The 18,325-nt window shown below is 53.8% G+C and overlaps 2 protein-coding genes across 2 annotated transcripts; both read left to right on the top strand.

Moving 5' to 3' along the window:
* Positions 1-4: 4 nt before the first annotated feature.
* On the top strand, positions 5-13,496 carry SLC44A4 (solute carrier family 44 member 4; the record flags this gene model as incomplete). Its single annotated transcript, XM_082663566.1, has 21 exons — positions 5-38; positions 1,651-1,699; positions 2,165-2,238; positions 2,373-2,451; positions 3,404-3,503; positions 3,586-3,711; positions 3,867-3,927; positions 5,458-5,542; positions 5,626-5,709; positions 5,986-6,221; positions 6,311-6,410; positions 6,914-7,006; positions 7,276-7,378; positions 11,271-11,524; positions 11,597-11,691; positions 11,811-11,914; positions 12,026-12,099; positions 12,308-12,378; positions 12,477-12,571; positions 12,687-12,771; positions 13,363-13,496. 21 exons carry the CDS (start codon positions 5-7, stop codon positions 13,479-13,481), a joined length of 2,121 nt encoding a protein of 706 aa, XP_082519692.1. The 3' UTR covers positions 13,482-13,496.
* Positions 13,497-13,950: 454 nt separating this feature from the next.
* Positions 13,951-17,796, top strand: NEU1 (neuraminidase 1). Its single transcript, XM_082663181.1, has 6 exons — positions 13,951-14,174; positions 14,613-14,805; positions 15,524-15,786; positions 16,395-16,577; positions 16,765-16,987; positions 17,093-17,796. Exons 1-6 carry the CDS (start codon positions 14,013-14,015, stop codon positions 17,317-17,319), a joined length of 1,251 nt encoding a protein of 416 aa, XP_082519307.1. The 5' UTR covers positions 13,951-14,012; the 3' UTR covers positions 17,320-17,796.
* The last annotated feature ends 529 nt before the right edge of the window (positions 17,797-18,325 follow it).

Raw genomic sequence — 18,325 nt, 5'->3', positions numbered from 1 at the left:
AGCCATGGGGGGAAAACAGGACCAGAATGAGGTCTACGGTGAGGCTGGGGGCGAGGCTGGGGTGGGGGCCCAGGACCCGGCGAGGGAGGGGAGGCCTGCTCCGGGGAACGGTGGCTGGGCCGGCACCAGGGAGAGGAGCTGAGGGGAGTCGTGGTCCCCGAGGGGAGGGCCCAGGAAACAGCTGATGGAAGGAGACAGAGTCAGGGTCCTCGGAGGAGGATGGGGTGCAGGGGCTGGGAGCCATTGCTGAGGGGCCTTTGGGGTGTGAAGCTGGGGTCTGCGTGAGGAGGGGCGCTGGAGTCCCTGGGACGAGGGGGTGATGCCACGCCTGGACTCTGGGCCCCTCAGGACAGGGCCCCGGGAAGCAGAGCCTGAAGGAGGCAGGGTCAGGGTCCTGAGCAGAGGAAGGGGCTCAGGGGCTGGGAGGAGTGAGCTGGGCTCTGGGCCGCTGTCAGGAGGGACAGCTTGGGGTCCCTGAGAAGGAGGCGGACTTTCAGCCTGGACTCTGGGTCTCTGAGGGGAAAAGGCGCTGGGGATCTGCCTGCCGGGGTCTGTGAGGAGTGGCGGCGGAGGGGGTTCTGCTGGGGGTCCCTGAGAGGAGTAGGGGCTGCAGATCTTGGTGGAGAGAGAGGGCTGGGGACCAGCCCCCTGGGTTCTCTGCTAGGAGGGAGTCTATCTCAGAGTGGGTTAGGAAGAGGGGCAGCAGAGTTCTGGGGCTCCTGTGAAGGGTAAGGCCTGAGGAGAAGGAGCGGGCAGCCTGTCTCCAGCATCTCTGTGAGGGGCAAAGGCTGGGGGGCTGCCCCGAGGGGTCCTGAGGACAAGGGCAGGGGGCAGGGTGGAGGGGTCTACAGGGAGGGGGAGCTGGGACCAGCCTCTGGGATCCCTTTGAACAGTGAGGGCTAGGGAAGGAAGGAACCCCAGGGGAGGGACCTTCCAGAGGCGAGGCTTGGTCCGAAGGGAGTAGAGGAGGGAGCAATGGGGACACTCCACAGACTTCCTGGAGCAGCTTTGGGTCAATCATCAACATCGCGTCTGAGAACCACGGAGGGACAAGGGTCCAGAGCACCTGGGAGAATGGACCGCACCCCTTTCCACTCTCTGGCTCGGCCCTCTGTCCTCCCTCCTCCCCGCCCACACCGGACCCTGGCTGCCTGGCCTCACTTCCTCCCTGTGTGTACTCAGGGAGGACCAGGAACAGGACGGGCCACAAGCTGCCCGGCTCAGGTGTCACCCTGACTGCTCTCCCAGAGACTGGCAGTAGCCTGGGGACTAAGCTCCCTTCCGGGTGGGGGTCTACAGCGCCCCCCGCCCAGTCCCTGCGGGAATCGATGACTTTGGCTGAGGGCCTTGAGGTGTGACCCGTAAATGACCCATAAAAAGCTGCCCTTTCCCCTCCCTCCAAGGCCGCCCGGTTGGAGTTCACAGTGATCAGTGCAGCTGCTGACCAAGCCTTGCTCCTACCTTTCCTGTTCTCTACTTTCCCCTCCTGCCAGCCCTGCCCCTGTCTATCTCCCCCCAGACTCCTGAGGGCCAGGTAGGACCCTGGTGCAGGGTAGCTCCTGCTGTGGGGAAGGGTCTGGAGGGACTGGAAATGGGGGGAGAGACCCCTCTCAATGCCTCACTCTCCACACTCCTCCCCTTGCCCTTCAGGGAAACCAGCCAAATATGACCCCTCCTTCCGAGGCCCCATCAAGAACAGGTGAGTTCTGGGCGCTGTGCTGCTGGGCGGGGGGGCGGATGGGGGCGGTGTCTGGGTTTTGCTTCGTATTTGCTGAAATATTGGTAAGAAACTTGTGAGGAAAAAACCTCCTGCCCCAGGAGGGTGGTGGCCCTGGGGAGACTGTTGTGAGTGGAGGGGCCACAAGGGGGCCTCCCGGCTGCTGGTGATGTTCTGTGTCTTGGCCTGGGAGCTGGCTACACAGGCATGTGTCCTTTGGGAAAATTCATCCAGCTGAACACTTCTGAACTGTGCCCTTTCCTGTTTTAAACTTCAGAAGAAAGTTTACCCACCCAGAAAAAGGTTTTCTTAAAGAGAATAAAATGAAAGCTACCTATGCCTACTTTCCAGCATCCCCCAACTCTCCAAAGCACGACTCCTCCAGACCATGCTACCCCCCCCTCCCCAGCATCCCCTCTCCAAAGGTTTCCCCCATTTCTCTCCAAGGAGCTGCACAGATATCATCTGCTGTGTCCTCTTCTTCCTCTTCATTCTGGGTTACATCGCCGTGGGGCTTGTGGGTGAGTTTCTGGCAGTGCAGAGCTGGGCAGTGGCTGGGGGACATTATTGTCCCAAGGAGGGACCACACCCACAGCCTTTCCCTCTTAAGTCCCTGCCGCACTCCAGTGATTCATCTGTGTGTCTCTGTCTCCAGCCTGGGTGTATGGAGACCCCCAGCAAGTCCTCTACCCCAGGAACTCTACTGGGGCCTATTGCGGGATCGGGGAAAACAAGTGAGTATGAAGGCAAGAAGAGGGGGCAGGAGGGAGATGAGATGGGGGATGGGTAGGGGACCACTCCACCTCAGCCTCCCTGAATCTCACCAGTCCAGGCCACGTAGAACAGCCTCCACTGCTGGCCAGTGGCTTCTGAATCCTCCTAGAATTAGGAGGCAGCAAAGAGTCATGGTTAAATGCACAGGTTTTAGGGTTCAGAGATGGTCATTTGAATCCCCAACTGGGCTAAGTAAGTTCTGGTTTGTGACCTCCGGGAAGGTACTCAATATCTCTGAACTTTGATTTCTTCTTCTGAAACACAAGGATGATTCCAGAAGCAAGGCTATCAGTCCCAGCATGCAGGAAACGTTCAGTAAATAATAAAAGCACTAACCTTTATATGGCATTCCAGGCAGGCAGTGTACTCTACACACACAAACTCATCTAAACCTTGTGAGGTAGGTGCTATAATTTTACATGTGATGGAACTGAGGCAGTGAGTGGTTAGATGACTTATTCAAGGTCATAAAGCTGGCTCCAGAGTTCAAGCTCTTAACCATTTTGTTAGCAGTGGAGATGCTGAATTACTCTGGGCAATCTTTCAGGTGTCTCCCATACCTCCCCAGCTGAGCTGAGCTTCCAGAGGCCAGGAACTGGGCCCATTGCACTCTTTTTTTTTTGTTTTTCTGGTGTTTTTTTTGCGGTACACGGGCCTCTCACTCTTGTGGCCTCTCCCATTGCGGAGCGCAGACTCAGCGGCCATGGCTCACGGGCCCAGCCGCTCCGCGGGATGTGGGATCTGCCCGGACCGGGACACGAACCCGTGTCCCCTGAATCGGCAGGCGGACTCTCAACCACTGCGCCACCAGGGAAGCCGCCCATTGCACTCTTGAGGCGCAGCCCTGGCAGTCCCTCTCTTTCCCCAAGGCTTGACCAAGCCCTTATGCACACGCTTCCTTCTCTCCTACAGAGATAAACCGTATCTCCTATACTTCAACATCTTCAGCTGCGTCCTAACCACCAACATCATCACGATCGCCCAGAATGGCCTGGCGTGCCCCACACCCCAGGTCAGAGTCTGGGACCTGCCTCTGACCCCAGATCTCCCCCAGGGTCTGGATACCAGCCCCTCAGCACGCTCTCTGCCCCCAGGTGTGTGTGTCCTCCTGCCCAGAGGTCCCATGGACTGTGGAAACGGACCAGCTCTCACAGTCGGTTGGGCAGGTCTTCTATGCAGCAAATAGGAACTTTTGTCTGCCAGGGGTGCCTGGGGACATGGTGAGTGCTGTTCCCAATGTCATTGCTAAGGAGGGTCCATAATGAGGGAGGGTGGGAGGGGGAGTTGGGTAGATGATCGTGGTGATAGAAAGGGGACTCACTCCTTCATCTTGCTCTGTGTCTGTGTGTCTGTCTGTCCTCCCCCCACCCTCCAGCAAGTGCTCCAAAGCCTGAGACAGGAGCTCTGCCCCAGTTTCCTCCTCCCTTCCACTCCAGGTGAGAAGCCACATTCCTTCCTCAGACATCATCCAGTCCTAGATTTTTTTCCCTCAAACAAGGGAACCAGGCTCAGAGAGAGGCAAGTCACACAGCTTGTCTGTGACAAAATCGGAATGAGCACCAGGTCTTCGTTTTTTTTCTCTGCTGCATGACCATCCTACAGTCAGATCACCAGTGCTTATTATGTACCTGCTGTGTGCTAGGTACCGGGGACAGGTGAAGCGAAGATGAAAACTGCTCCCCTTTTGGACTACATCCTAGGTGGTGAGATCAGAGATGTTCACGAAGCGATTGCATGAGATTGCCACGAGAACATACGTGGATGAATGTACACACATGCATTTATGTGCAGGCACAGGAAACAGACTGGAAGGATGTTCACCCAAATGTTAAAGTGACTGCGCTGGGTGGTGGGATCACAGTTGACTTTTCTTTTTTGCTCTTTTTCCCAAATTTTTTTTTTTTTTTTTTTGTGGTATGCGGGCCTCTCACTGTTGTGGCCTCTCCCGTTGCGGGGCACAGGCTCCGGATGCACAGGCTCAGCGGCCATGGCTCACAGGCCCAGCCGCTCCACGGCATGTGGGATCCTCCCGGACCGGGGCACGAACCCGTGTCCCCTGCATCGGCAGGTGGACTCTCAACCACTGCAGCACCTGGGAAGCCCTTAAATGTTATTTTTAATAGAAAAAAAAATGTAACTATAACATGAGAAAAGATATCCAGCTCTCAGTAGGTACAATAGGAAGTATCTCCAATGAGTGCTCCAGGGTCAGATAGATCTGGATTTAAATTCCAGCACTTTCCAGCTGTGTGGTCTTAGGAAAATGACTCAACCTCTCTGAGCCTTGTTTCCTCATCTTTAGAATGTAAATGCAAAGTAAGTCTGCCTGGGAAAGCTGTTGTGAGGGTCAAGATAAATGGCTCTGTAGGCACATAATAGGGGCCACAGGAGATAGGGGTGGGGCCAGAAGGCTTCCTGGAGGAGGTGAGATGGAGATGGAGCTGAACAGGGCATCATGGATGGGATTTCTGGAGGAGGAAGCACAAAGGTACAGAGGGGAAGGGAAAGTGGCTGGGCTCAGACGATGGGGCCTTAAAGCCTGGCCGTGAGCGTGGGCACTCTCCAGGGCAAGGCATCTGGAGGTGTCTGGGCAGCAGAGTGACCTAGAGCCCTGGAATGCCAAGGTCCGGGCTGTGCCGTGTCTCCCGGGCACTCTGGCAGGGGCTGGATTGAAGGGTGGCAGGGGTGGGCGTGGAGGTGCTGTAAGAGGCAGGCCAGAGGACAGGAGGGTCTGAACCCAGGCAGTGGCAGGGTGGGCAGGAAGGAGCATTAAGAGACAGTGAAGGAAGCATGGGCTCCTGGGCCAGGAGCTCCCTTTCGGCTGTGGAATCAAGAGCAGCCCTCTGAGTGGGGCAGAGCCCTTCTCAACTCTGTCCCTAAGGGCACGACGGGCTGGGGTGGGGGCCAGAGACTTTCAAGACAAACTCTGGGCCCTCCCACCCAGTCGCCCGGTTCTCTCCCTCCAGCTCTGGGGCGTTGTTTTCCATGGTCCAATAGTACTGTGCCTGAGCTCCCAGGGATCTCCAACACGTCCATCGCCCAGGGCATCAGGTGGGCATTCCCTTGCCCCTACATCTCTGTCCCGCTCCCCCTTCCCACTCACAGCCCCATCTGACTCTGTCTCTCCCCACCAGTGGTCTTCTTGACAGCCTCAACGCCCGTGACATCAGTGTCAAGATCTTTGAAGACTTTGCCCAATCCTGGTATTGGATTCTTATGTGAGTCACCACATTCCCCTGCTCTCTCGTCCTTCCCTTCCCCCGACTCTGACCCTCTATCCCTTAGCCCACCGTCTGAAACAGAGCCTTTGGGCAGGGGAGGTGGAGCCAGAGCTCAGAATGGATCCCAAGTCCAACAGGATTTATAAGAGAAAGCGTGTGGGGGGGTTCTGATCTGGGGACATTGGGGTTTGAGGTAAGGTATTTGGGGGCCTCTGAAAGGGGAAAGGTATGGGGGATGTGGGGTGACCCTCACCTATGTTTCCCTGCCCGCAGTGCCCTAGGCGTGGCTCTGGTCCTGAGCCTGCTGTTTATTCTGCTTCTGCGCCTGGTGGCCGGGCCCCTGGTGTTTGTGCTGATCATAGGGGTGCTGGGCGTGCTGGCGTACGGCATCTATCACTCCTGGGAGGAATACCGCGTACTGCGGGACAAGGGTGCCTCCATCTCCCAGCTGGGCTTCACCACCAACCTCAGCGCCTACAGCAGCGTTCAGGAGACCTGGCTAGCAGCCCGTGAGTGCCCTGCCCACCCATGAACCACCAGCCACCCAAGGGCTGCCCTGGCCATGACCCAGGCCACTCTGCCCCCTGTCCACCCTCAGTGATCGTGCTGGCCGTGCTTGAAGGCATCCTGCTACTGGTGCTCATCTTCCTGCGGCAACGGATTCGCATCGCCATCGCCCTCCTGGAGGAAGCCAGCAGGTCAGGGCCCATGTGGGAAGGAGAAGGGGCAGAGGGCAGGGGGGTGGGCCCAGGATGGGAGTGCTGGAAAGGTGGCAGAGCACTGGAGGAGAAAGGCAGCATAGCACAGTGATTAACATTGCTGTGCGGCTTAGCCTTTCTGCACCTCAGTTTAACCATCTGTAAAATGGGGGTAATAATAGTTCCTACCTTGTAGGGTTTTCATAAGGATTAAGTTAATTAGTGTCTTGTCAAGTGCCTAAAACATGAAACAAGCCCTTACTCACCCTGAAGCTGCCCCTGGTGGCTTCTCTGTGGCTCTAGTTTCCTCTAAAGTCCCCTTGAGCCTGATTTATTCAGTTCAGTTCTTTTAGGGAGCTCCTGCTATGTGCCCAGCCTTAGGGGGAAGGAGCAGGCCCTGGAGAGGGCAGAGGTGTGGCCTGTGCCAGGGTCGGCACCGTGAGAGGATGGGTGGGGACGGGGGGGGCTAGCTTCACTCGTGTACTGCTCTCATCTCCCTGCAGAGCTGTAGGACAGATGATGTCTACCATGTTCTACCCGTTGTTCACCTTTGTCCTGCTGCTCGTCTGCATTGCCTACTGGGCCATGACTGCTCTGTATCCTTTGCCCACATGACTGGGCCCTCCTGGAGCCCTTGGGGGTGGGGGGCAGGGCAATACTTTTGTAGACAGTATGCCTTAGTGTGATTGGAAGAAGGCACTCCTTCCTCCCAGCAGACACAGCCCCGCCTTGAAAGAGCGAGCACAGGCTGAATTTGAGCCCCTCTGTGCAGTGAACAACCTGCTCAAGCTCCTGGGAAGCGGTTGCTGAGGAGGGGAACTGTGGAGGCCCCCGTGTCACCATGCTTTCCTTGACTCCCCTCTGGGTACCTGGCCACATCTGGGCAACCCCAGTACGTGTTCTGGGCGCCCAACATCAGCTTGTCCGGCTGTGAGAATGTGCCAATGAATACATCATGCAACCCCATGGTGAGGATTTGGGGTGGATGTGGAGGGGCACCAGTAGGGCTGAGGGGACCTTAGAGAACAACTGGTTCAAATCCCTCATTGTGCAGAGGAGACTGAGGACCAGAGACGGCAAGGGGCTCACTCACGGGTCACAGAGCAGGCCCCTAGCAGAGCCAGAAAGGGAGTCTGTCTGCAGACTCCAGATCTCCCGCTGAGCCACCCATTGTGCTGCAAGAGGATGCGCGCTGTGCCCAAGGGCAGGACCACGCCCTGGGGCAGGTGGATCTCAGAACTTCTCCATCCCTCCCCAGGACATTCCTCTGCCTAGAGAACCATTAACCACTTCACCCTTTCAGTCTCAGTCTGCTCACCTGTAAAATGGAGATAATCTTAATATCTGTGCCTCAGCATGGCCGTGGCCTGGCCGTGGCCGAGAAAATTAAAGGACACTGGGCACATGAAAGTATAATGGCTGGCACCTGATAAGAGCTGATAACTGTAGATGGGTTTTGTTTAGGTTATCTTTAGTTAGGCTTCCTCAGAACACACTGTTCTAGGCGATAAGCAGGTAGGCTCCCTGGGGGTCTGGGAGAGTAGCTGCTACCCCAAACTCTCCCCTGTGATGTTCCCAGGAAGTGAGGCTGCACTGCTGGGTATTTACTGTCAAAGCTTTCATGTGGCCACCACATCAGAACTGGGACCATGGGCTGTGCCCACAGGCGTCAGCCCCACTCTAAAAAAGGAGAGGGAGGTCGTTTACATTTAAGAAGGACCCATTATGTGCCAGGCACTGGCTATACAAAGCCCCAAATGAAGTACTTCTTGCTTTCAACTTGCTTATGCCCTAGCGGTGGGGACTGACGCAAACCCACAATTACATACAAAGTGGAAAGTGGTTATAAATTCTTGTTATAAAATTTCAAACAGAGCAGTCCCTCCCTTAGGAAGCTTGCACAAGCCTCTTAGATGGCCTCATCCACCAGAGGGCAGACAGCAGAAGCAAGAACTACAATCCTGCAGCCTGTGGAAGGAAAACCACATTCACAGAAAGATAGACAAGACGAAAAGGCAGAGGGCTATGTACCAGATGAAGGAACAAGATAAAACTCCAGAAAAACAGCTAACTGAAGTGGAGATAGGCAATCTTCCAGAAAAAAAATTCAGAATAATGATAGTGAAGATGATCCAGGACCTCGGAAAAACAATGGAGGCAAAGATGGAGAAGATGCAAGAAATGTTTAACAAAGACCTAGAATTAAAGAACAAACACCTAAAAAAAAAAAAAAAAAAAAAGAACAAACACCTAGAAGAATTAAAGAACAAACAAACAGAGATGAACAATACAATAACTGAAATGAAAAATACACTAGAAAGAATCAATAGCAGAATAACTGAGGCAGAAGAATGGATAAGTGACCTGGAAGACAGAATGGTGGAATTCACTGCCACAGAACAGAATAAAGAAAAAAGAATGAAAAGAAATGAAGACAGCCTAAAGACCTCTGGGACAACATTAAACACAACATTCACATTACAGGGGTCCCAGAAGGAGAAGAGAGAGAGAAAGGACCCAAGAAAATATTTGAAGAGATTATAGTCAAAACTTCCCTAACATGGGAAAGGAAATAGCCACCCAAGTCCAGGAAGCCCTCCAAGTCCATCCATGTTGCTGTAAATGGCAACATTTCATTCCTTTTTATGGCTGAGTAGTATTCTGTTGTATTTATGTACCACATCTTCTTTATCCATTCATCTGTTGATGGACACTTAGATTGCTTCCATACCTTAGCAATTGGAAATAATGCTGCTATGAACATTGGGTGCATGTGTCTCTTCCAATTAGTGGTTTTGGGGTGTTTTATTTTCAGGTGTACAGCCAGAAGTGGAATTGCTGGGTCATATGGTAGTTCTATTTTTAGCTTTTTGAGACACTTCTCACACTGCTTTCCATAGTGACTGCGCCAATTTACTTTCCCATCAGCAGTGTACAAGTGTTGCCTCTTCCTCACATCCTTGCCAACATTTGTTGTGTTCTTTTTGATGATGGCCATTCTGACAGGTGTGAGGTGATATCTCATTGTGGTTTTGATTTGCATTTCCCTGATGATTAGCGATGTTGAGCATCTTTCCATGTGCCTGTTGGCCGTCTGCATTTCCTCTTTGGAAAAATGTCTATTCAGTTCTTCTGTCCATTTTTTTTTTAATATATTTATTTATTTATGGCTGAGTTGGGTCTTTGTTGTTGTGCGCAGGCTTTCTCTAGTTGCAGCAAGTGGGGGCTACTCTTCGTTGAGGTGCTCAGGCTTCTCATTGTGGCGGCTTCTCTTGTTGCAGAGCACAGGCTCTAGGCGCGCGGGCTTCAGTAGTTGTGGCGCACGGGCTTTTGAGCACAGGCTCGGTAGCTGTGGCGCACGGGCTTAGTTGATCCGCGGCATGTGGGATCTTCCTGGACCAGGGCTTGAACCCATGTCCCCTGCATTGCCAGGCGGATTCTTAACCACTGTACCACCAGGGAAGCCCCGTTCTGCCCATTTTTAAATCAGGTTGTTTGTGTTTTTCATGTTGAGTTGTATGAGCTGTTTTTACATGTTGGATATTAATCCCTTATTGGTCGTATCATTTGCAAATATTTTCTCCCATTCAGTAGGTTGTCTTTTCATTTTTTGATGGTTTCCTTTGCTGTGCAAAAGCTTTTAAGATTAATTAAATCCCATTTGTTTATTTCCTCTGCTTTAAGAGACGAATCTGTGTTTTTTACTTTTTATTAGGGAAATTTTCAGACACACACAAACATGGAGAATCCCTGTACTCAGATTCCATAACCTTCAGCCTTCTGTTCTTGTTTCATCTATTTCCCTACCCATCCCCCACCCCTTGCAATTTTAAAAAATTATTTGTTTATTTGGCTGCGCTAGGTCTTAGTTGCAGCACGTGGGATCTTCATTGTCACGTGCAGGATCTTCATTGCCATATGCAGGATCATCGTTGCAGCATGCAAGATCTTCAGTTGCAGCATGCAGACTTCTTAGTTGCGGCATGCAGACTCTTAGTTGCAGCATGTGAACTCTTAGTTGTGGCATGCATGTGGGATCTAGTTCCTTGACCAAGGATTGAACCTGGGCCCCCTGCATTGGGAGCATGGAGTCTTAACCACTGGACCACCAGAGAAGTCCCCCATGCAATTTATTTTTCTTGAGTTTTTTTTTGTTTGTTTGTTTTTGCGGTACGCAGGCCTCTCACTGTTGTGGCCTCTCCCGTTGCGGAGCACAGGCTCCGGACACGCAGGCTCAGCGGCCATGGCTCACGGGCCCAGCCGCTCCGCGGCATGTGGGATCTTCCCGGACCGGGGCACGAACGCATGTCCCCTGCATTGGCAGGCGGACTCTCAACCACTGCGCCACCAGGGAAGCCCTCGAGTTTTTAAAGGCAAATTCTGAACATTGTGCCATTTCACCTTTAAATATATCGGGATGGAGCTCAACAGATAAGGACTTTTAAATAAAAGCATAACCACTACACCATTATCACACCAAACAAAATTAATGGTTCCTTAGCATCATCTGATACCCAGTCTGTTCAATTTTGCTAGAAAGTGCTTTGGTTGAAGTTGCAGAGGCTGCTCTGGGAGGGGACAAGCTGTTCAAGTGCAAAGGAGAGCTAGGCATTGGTCACACTGCCTTCATACCATTAAGGCTTGGTCCACACGGCCTGGGAGCTCTTGTGCCGTCCAGAGACTGGAGACTGAAGGAAACTAATTACACTCACACAATAGGCAAGCTGAACCCTGTCTGAACCCAGAGATGGATCTCCTGGAAGGAATGGGCTTCCCCAGTTCTGGGGAGGCTGTTACCACCCTCTGCTCTGGGAAGGCAGGAGCTGGTTGGGAATGAGCCTCCTCTGCCTGCCTCCCCAGGACCAGCCGGTGAACTCCTCCTGCCCAGGGCTGATGTGCGTCTTCCAGGGCTACTTGTCCACAGGCCTAGTACAACGTTCTCTCTTCAACTTGCAAATCTACGGGGTCCTGGGGCTGTTCTGGACCATCAACTGGGTGCTAGCCCTGGGCCAGTGTGTCCTGGCTGGGGCCTTTGCCTCCTTCTACTGGGCCTTCCACAAGCCCCGGGACATCCCTACCTTTCCCCTGAGCTCTGCCTTCATGCGCACACTCCGGTAAGCCTGGGGCAGGGGGCTGGGAATTATGAACCCGGGAGTCCTCTGACTACCTCACTAACCCCTGTGCAGTTACCACACCGGGTCACTAGCCTTTGGAGCCCTCATCTTGACCCTGGTGCAGATAGCCAGGGTCATCCTGGAGTACATTGACAACAAACTGAGAGGTGAGTCGAGGTTGGGGGCTGGGCAAGGCTAGGCTGATCAGCTGGACCCTTGGGCGCTGGAGCGGGGGCGGTATGCGGTCAGGGGCCAGTGCCCAAACATGAGCCCTCCTTACCCCCAGGAAGCCAGAACCCTGTGGCCCGCTGTATCATGTGCTGCTTCAAGTGCTGCCTCTGGTGTTTGGAAAAGTTTATCAAGTTCCTGAACCGCAATGCATACATCATGGTGAGCCCACTACATGAGCAGCCCCTTGCTCTGGGGGCCCTGGATGCAGGTCTCCTACCCTGGCCTAGGTAAGCTCACCACAGGTAACCCTGAACTTTCCACCTCACCCAGATTGCCATCTACGGGAAGAATTTCTGTGTCTCAGCCAAAAACGCCTTCATGCTGCTCATGCGGAACATTGTCAGGTCAGGCTGTGGCCCCCCACCTCCGTGCTCTCCCACCCATAAGCATGCTGTGCTCAGAAGGGCCTTGAGCTGGGTTTAATCTCTGCTGCCTCCATCTTGAAATGTGAACAGTTTTTGTTTTGCATCTGTCACGGCCAATTATATAGCCAGTTCTACTCCCACCCCTGCCAGGCCTCTTACCCCCAACCTACCCCAACTCCTTGTACAGGGTGGTCGTCCTGGACAAAGTCACAGACCTGCTACTGTTCTTTGGGAAGCTGCTGGTGGTTGGAGGTGTTGGTAAGGACCAGGGCAGGGAGTTACAGAGGACAGGGGTGCTGGGCAGTTTAAGAGGTGACCTCAGAGGAGTGATGCTGACCTCCAGATCTCTCTCACAGGGGTCCTGTCCTTCTTTTTTTTCACCGGTCGCATCCAGGGACTGGGTAAAGACATTGAGAGTCCCCAACTCAACTACTACTGGCTGCCCATGATGGTGAGTGACACCCCCCAAACCCCCCAGCCCCACCCTCCACCCCACCCCATCCCCGACGCCCGCTTCACCCTCCAACTCTCCAAAGGAACCCTAAGGGAAACCTTGCCTCTTGCAGACCTCCATCCTGGGGGCCTATGTCATCGCCAATGGCTTCTTCAGCGTTTTCGGCATGTGTGTGGACACTCTCTTCCTCTGTTTCTGTGAGTCACACCTCTACCTCCTCTCCTCAACTTAAAGGTACCAGATCATTCAGGCTTTTCTGGTGCTTCTAGAAACAGCGACCTCGTGAGTTACAGGAGCCAGAGGCTCTTCTAACATCCTCAGGGCAGGTGTTTGGGAAGAAAGGAGGGAGTGAGCTCCCAGGCTCCTGGGCTCTCCCAAGAAGGAACATTCCAGGGGAGAGGCCTCTGGTATCTTCCCCTAGAAAATCTGGGAAAGAAGTTAGCCACAGGACTCTTCCCAGCAGGTGGCTGTAGTGAGTGGGGATTTTCTCACCCTACTGTATGCGTTCATTCAGGGTTTCATGTGTACCGGGCTCTGCCCTAAGCAACTGACATGTGTTTTTTCCGTTAATCCTTATCACGCTGTGAAATATTTTTGACACCCCCCCACCTTTACAGATGAGGAAACTATTACATAACCTACCCAGTAGGTTGCAAAAACTGCCCCCCAAAATCAGCCCGTGGTGGCGCAGCCTGGAAACCAGGGAGCTGTCTCTTAGTCCCTGGTTTTCCCGGGGAGTGGGGTTGGCTCCCAACGGTGCGCTCTTATGAGTCTATGTCGTGCCATAGTGGAAGACTTGGAGCGGAACGACGGTTCCGTGGACCGGCCCTACTACATGTCCAAGGCCCTTCTGAAGATTCTGGGCAAGAAGAACGAGGTGCCCCCAGGAGACAAGAGGAAGAAGTGAGAGGCGTAGCTCTGATCCAGGACTGCACGCCGCCTGTACAGCCTCACAGCCTCAACCCGCCTTCCAGATCTCGATTTTGTAGTAAAAAGATTTTATTAAAAGACTGATATTTTGTTTTCTCAAAAACTCTGGGACTTTTATTTCCTCCTACATGCTGCTCTTTTTAACCTCGCCTGGCTCTTTAAAATAGATCCCGCCCCTACGACGTGACCCAGGTGCCTCGACCAATCAAAAGGCTCTTGAGGAGTAATGCCCGCCCCCTTCTTCACCCCAGCCAATACGCTTCCGGCCGGGGTCACGCGCTCCGGCGCTTCAATGGGGGCCAATTGGAAAGAGGAAGCTCTGAGGCGCTGAAGGGTCACGTGGGGAGTCGTGCCAGGGCCAAAGAGAGTCGCGGAAGCGTGGCGGGCCGGCTGGGATTGGGGCGGGTTTGAGGGTGACAGCTGAGCGTTTAAAGGGCCGGGGTCAGTTGACGAATCCAGCCCGCGTCTAGTCCTGGGGGGCCAGGGTCTCTGCTGCCGCGAGGGAGAGATGACTGCGGAGCGACCCGGCACAGTGCCCCTGGGCAGACCCGGGAGACCGCGAATGCTGGGATCATGGGGAGTCTGTAGGGTTCAGGTGTTTGCCGCGATCTTCCTGCTGCTGTTGTCTTCAGCAGGAGTCGGGGCCAGGGCAAAGGACGACTTCAGTCTGGTGAGTCACCCCTCGCATAGCCCCATCCCCGACTCACGCAGGCGGTCTGTGCCCAGTTGTACCCCGGGACCTAGGCTGCTGAGCCCCCTCTCCTCCGAGAAACTCTCTGACCCCTTTCCCTCCTTTCCCAGTCCCTTTCCCTCTCTGGGCCCTTGTCCTCTTTCCCTCTGAGTCTCCTCTTTCGAGCTCCTTACCCTTTTGAGGTCTCCCTGTCCCTGAGGGCTCCTTGTCCCCTCGTAGTCCCTCCCCCTCTCCGAGCCCCCAGTTTCGCTCCGAACTCTCCTCAGGGTTCCCCTTCCTTGTTCTGGGACCCCTTCTCCCACTCGGGATCCCCATCACCCTGCCTCTCCCAGGGGAACCTGACTCCGAGCCGCTATTCATTCACCCTAAAACCCCAAGTCACGTTTGTTCTGTTGATCCTTCCTCCTCGCTTCGTAGGTTCGTCCGCTTGTGACCATGGAGCAACTGCTGTGGGTGAGCGGGAAGCAGATCGGCTCTGTGGACACCTTCCGCATCCCGCTCATCACCACCACTCCTCGGGGCACTCTCCTTGCCTTTGCTGAGGCCAGGAAAATGTCAGCATCGGATAAAGGAGCTAAGTTCATTGCTCTGCGGAGGTCCACGGACCAGGGTATAAAGATGCCTGGGTCACAAGAGGCTGGATGGGTGGGGAGCTTGACCTGCTTTAGGGCCCTGAGGCTGCTGGATCCCTGAAGAGTAGAGGGAACCTAAGGCGGGAAGGTGTCCAGGGCAGTGATCTGGAAATTGGGCTCACCAAGGAGTTAAACATTCATTCAGACATTTACTGAGCACTTACTATATACCTGGCATTGTTCTAGGTTCTGTGAATACAGTTATGAACAAAACAAAGCAAAATTCCTTGCCTTCACAGGGCTTATATTCTACTGGGGTGTGGGGAGACAGACAATAAACATAATAACTAAGTAAATATATTTTTTGAGCTGATACGTGCAGTAGAGAAAAATGAAACATGGCAAGAGGCATGGAGAGTGCCAGAATTTGACTGTAATTTTGAGCAGATAACATTTGAGCAGACTCAGAGGAGGTAAGTGAACCTGGAAGAAGAGCCAGGCAGGTGTAACAAGCTTAGACAGAGTTCACTGCCCCCCCCCCGCAAGGAGGGGAGTATTTGAGGAATGAGAAGGAGTTTGTACAGCTGGATGGAGTGAGCAAGGGTAGAATAGATAAGGTCTGAGAGGTAAGGAGGGGCAGGTCTCGTGGGGCCATCATAAGGCCTTGGGTCCCTAGCAGGAGGTGAAAATTGCAGCGAGTGGTGGAAAGGGAGCCTCCAGAGTGCTCACCCTGGTTTTCTTCCCTTTTTTCTTTAGGCAGCACATGGTCTCCAACAGCTTTCATTGTGGACGATGGGGAGAGCCCAGATGGGCTGAACTTGGGGGCAGTGGTGAGCGATACAACAACAGGAGTGGTCTTCCTTTTCTACTCCCTCTGTGCTCACAAGGCTGGCTGCCAGGTGGCCTCCACCATGCTGGTGTGGAGCAAGGATGACGGCATTTCCTGGAGTTCGCCTCGGAACCTCTCCTTGGACATAGGCACTGAGATGTTTGCCCCCGGACCGGGCTCTGGCATTCAGGTCTCTGTCCTGAGATGGGTGGAGGGAGGTGCCTCATAGAGAGTCTGCCCCGTTATGGACTCCTTTGCAAAGAGAAGATCCTGTGAAGTCAGATTTTTCTGTCTTAGGTGGCATTCCTTGGAAGAAAGGGACATCCTGGGAGGAACACCCTACCAAGGGAAGGTGGAATTTTGCCATTGGCTTCCCATCTGGGGGTTGTCAACAGGGCTGCACTGATCCATGTGCAGATTAGAAAAAAAGTTAGAAAGTCCTGTGCAGATTAGAAGAAAGCCCTCCTTTGGGCAGACACAAGCCTGTGCCATGGTCCACAGCTTGGCCTGTGAACACAGGTTGGGTTTAAGCTCCCATCTCCCCCTGTGGCTGGGCCCCCTTGTCCTATGCACTGCCTGTCCAGAGTACACCCTGGATGTCCCGAAGGAGCTTATTCTGCCAAAGAGCTTCTTAATTCAGACAGTGGGTGTTTGTAATGCTTGTGGAACCCTCAGCAAGCAAGGACAGAACGGAAGGGGACAACGTGTGCCTCACACTTAGGAGGTGGTGGGTTCCCCTCCCCTGCTTCTGAGCCCCCTCAATGTCTCCGTCTGTGGCACCCCGTCCTTTTCCCACAGAAACAGCGGGAGCCTCGGAAGGGCCGGCTCATTGTGTGTGGCCACGGGACGCTGGAGCGGGACGGGGTCTTCTGCCTCCTCAGCGATGACCGCGGCGCCTCCTGGCACTATGGGAGTGGGGTCAGCGGCATCCCCTATGGCCAGCCCAAGCGGGAAAATGATTTCAGCCCCGACGAGTGCCAGGTCAGGAGGAGTCCATGGGCTGTCCCCCACCCGCTCAACCTGCTCTGTCCTCCAGAGCACCGTTTCACTCACGGACCCCGGGCCTGGCTGCCCAGCTCCGAGCCACCCAGCCTTGCTCCCTCAGGGACAGGGCCCTTCGCCCCGCCCCCACCCTGCGTCTTCCTGAAGCCCTCTTCTCTCCGCTCAGCCCTTTGAGCTCCCCGATGGCTCAGTGGTCATCAATGCCCGGAACCAGAACAACTACCACTGCCGCTGCCGAATCATCCTCCGCAGCTATGATGCCTGTGATACTCTGAGGCCCCGTGATGTGACCTTTGACCCTGAGCTCGTGGACCCTGTGGTAGCCGCAGGAGCTGTGGCCACCAACTCCGGCATTGTCTTCTTCTCCAACCCAGCCCATCCAGAGTTCCGTGAGTATCTGCCAGGTGGGGTCGGCGAGGAGCCCCCGTGACCTAGAGAAGGAGGCCTTCTCTAGGGGGAGACCTTCCTTCCCCTGATTCTGCTGCTGTTCCCAGGAGTGAACCTGACCCTGCGCTGGAGCTTCAGCAATGGCACCTCATGGCAGAAGGAGACGGTTCAGCTGTGGCCGGGGCCCAGTGGCTACTCCTCACTGGCAACCCTGGAGGGCAGTGTGGGCGGGGAGGACCAGGCCCCGCAACTCTATGTCCTGTATGAGAAAGGCCGGAAACAGTACATAGAGAGCATCTCCCTGGTCAAAGTCAGCGTCTATGGGACACTCTGAGCTGTACACCTGCCAAGGGGATAGAAGGCCCTGGACTCAGCCTCAGGACCATGGGTCTGTAGAGGGTCTACTGGAGGAGCCTAGAAGACGGTTCCACCTTCCTTTAGAGTCTAGCGTTTTGCAAAATCAACTTCTCTTTGACAGGGAAATCATTCCTTAGGACTAAAAACCTGGCTTCTCCCACATAGGAAGAGCTGCCCACACGTGGGAGCACTTCTCTTCCACATTGCTGGGTCTGCCCTCTCAGGGCAATGATTGGTCCTTTTCTTGGACAGGGCTAGGTGGGCCTGTAGCATTAAATAAATGTGAACTCAGGGAATTGGGGAAGGCTTACCTCTTTGGGGTAAGATACTGGCTTTGGAGAGAGTTGGTGAAAGTTCCAGAAGGGCAGGACATTTGGTTTCAAGGTAAGGAACGAGGTGCACCACCCACTTTGACTATGTATGAATCAAAATGTTTATAACTTAATGTTCTTAATGAAGGAGAATGAATATTTGCAGAGTCTCTGTGGTTCTGTCAGTGCACATCTTCATGTCTGTTTTCCTCGTGCACACTTGTGGGACTGGGAGTGAGTTTTGGGGAGGAAGCTGGTGTGCTTATTGCCTGTGAAAATCTGTGACTTTGGCAAATCAGATCCTCCTTTCTTTTTCGCATTCCTTCTTATCACAGAAATACAACTTGCTCTTAACAAGTGTAATGAGGGGAAGGAGGAGGAGCCTCATAAGATAATTAAAAACTGGCTGTTTTGTATTTCTAAGGTGGGGTGAGATACTGTCCTCCATGAAACAGGGAGCAGGTGTGTTAAATGCAGATGAGAAGCCTCTCCCAGGCCAGCCTGGCAGAGAAATGAGCACTGTGGCAATTATGTGACACAACAACATCTCATCCTAAAGGAGATGCTGTGAAAAGAACAGCTGAGTGGGACAGCCACAGCTTTTCTCCATATGGAAAGAAAATGCAATGCCCGGATGAGACGGTAGGAATGTTCAAGACATTCTTTTCTTTT

This window comes from Grampus griseus (assembly GCF_964374135.1).
Source record: "Grampus griseus genome assembly, chromosome: 10".
NCBI lineage: Eukaryota > Metazoa > Chordata > Mammalia > Artiodactyla > Delphinidae > Grampus > Grampus griseus.
The sequence above is the reverse complement of the archived record's forward strand: the minus strand, read 5'-3'. Positions and strand labels throughout refer to the sequence as shown.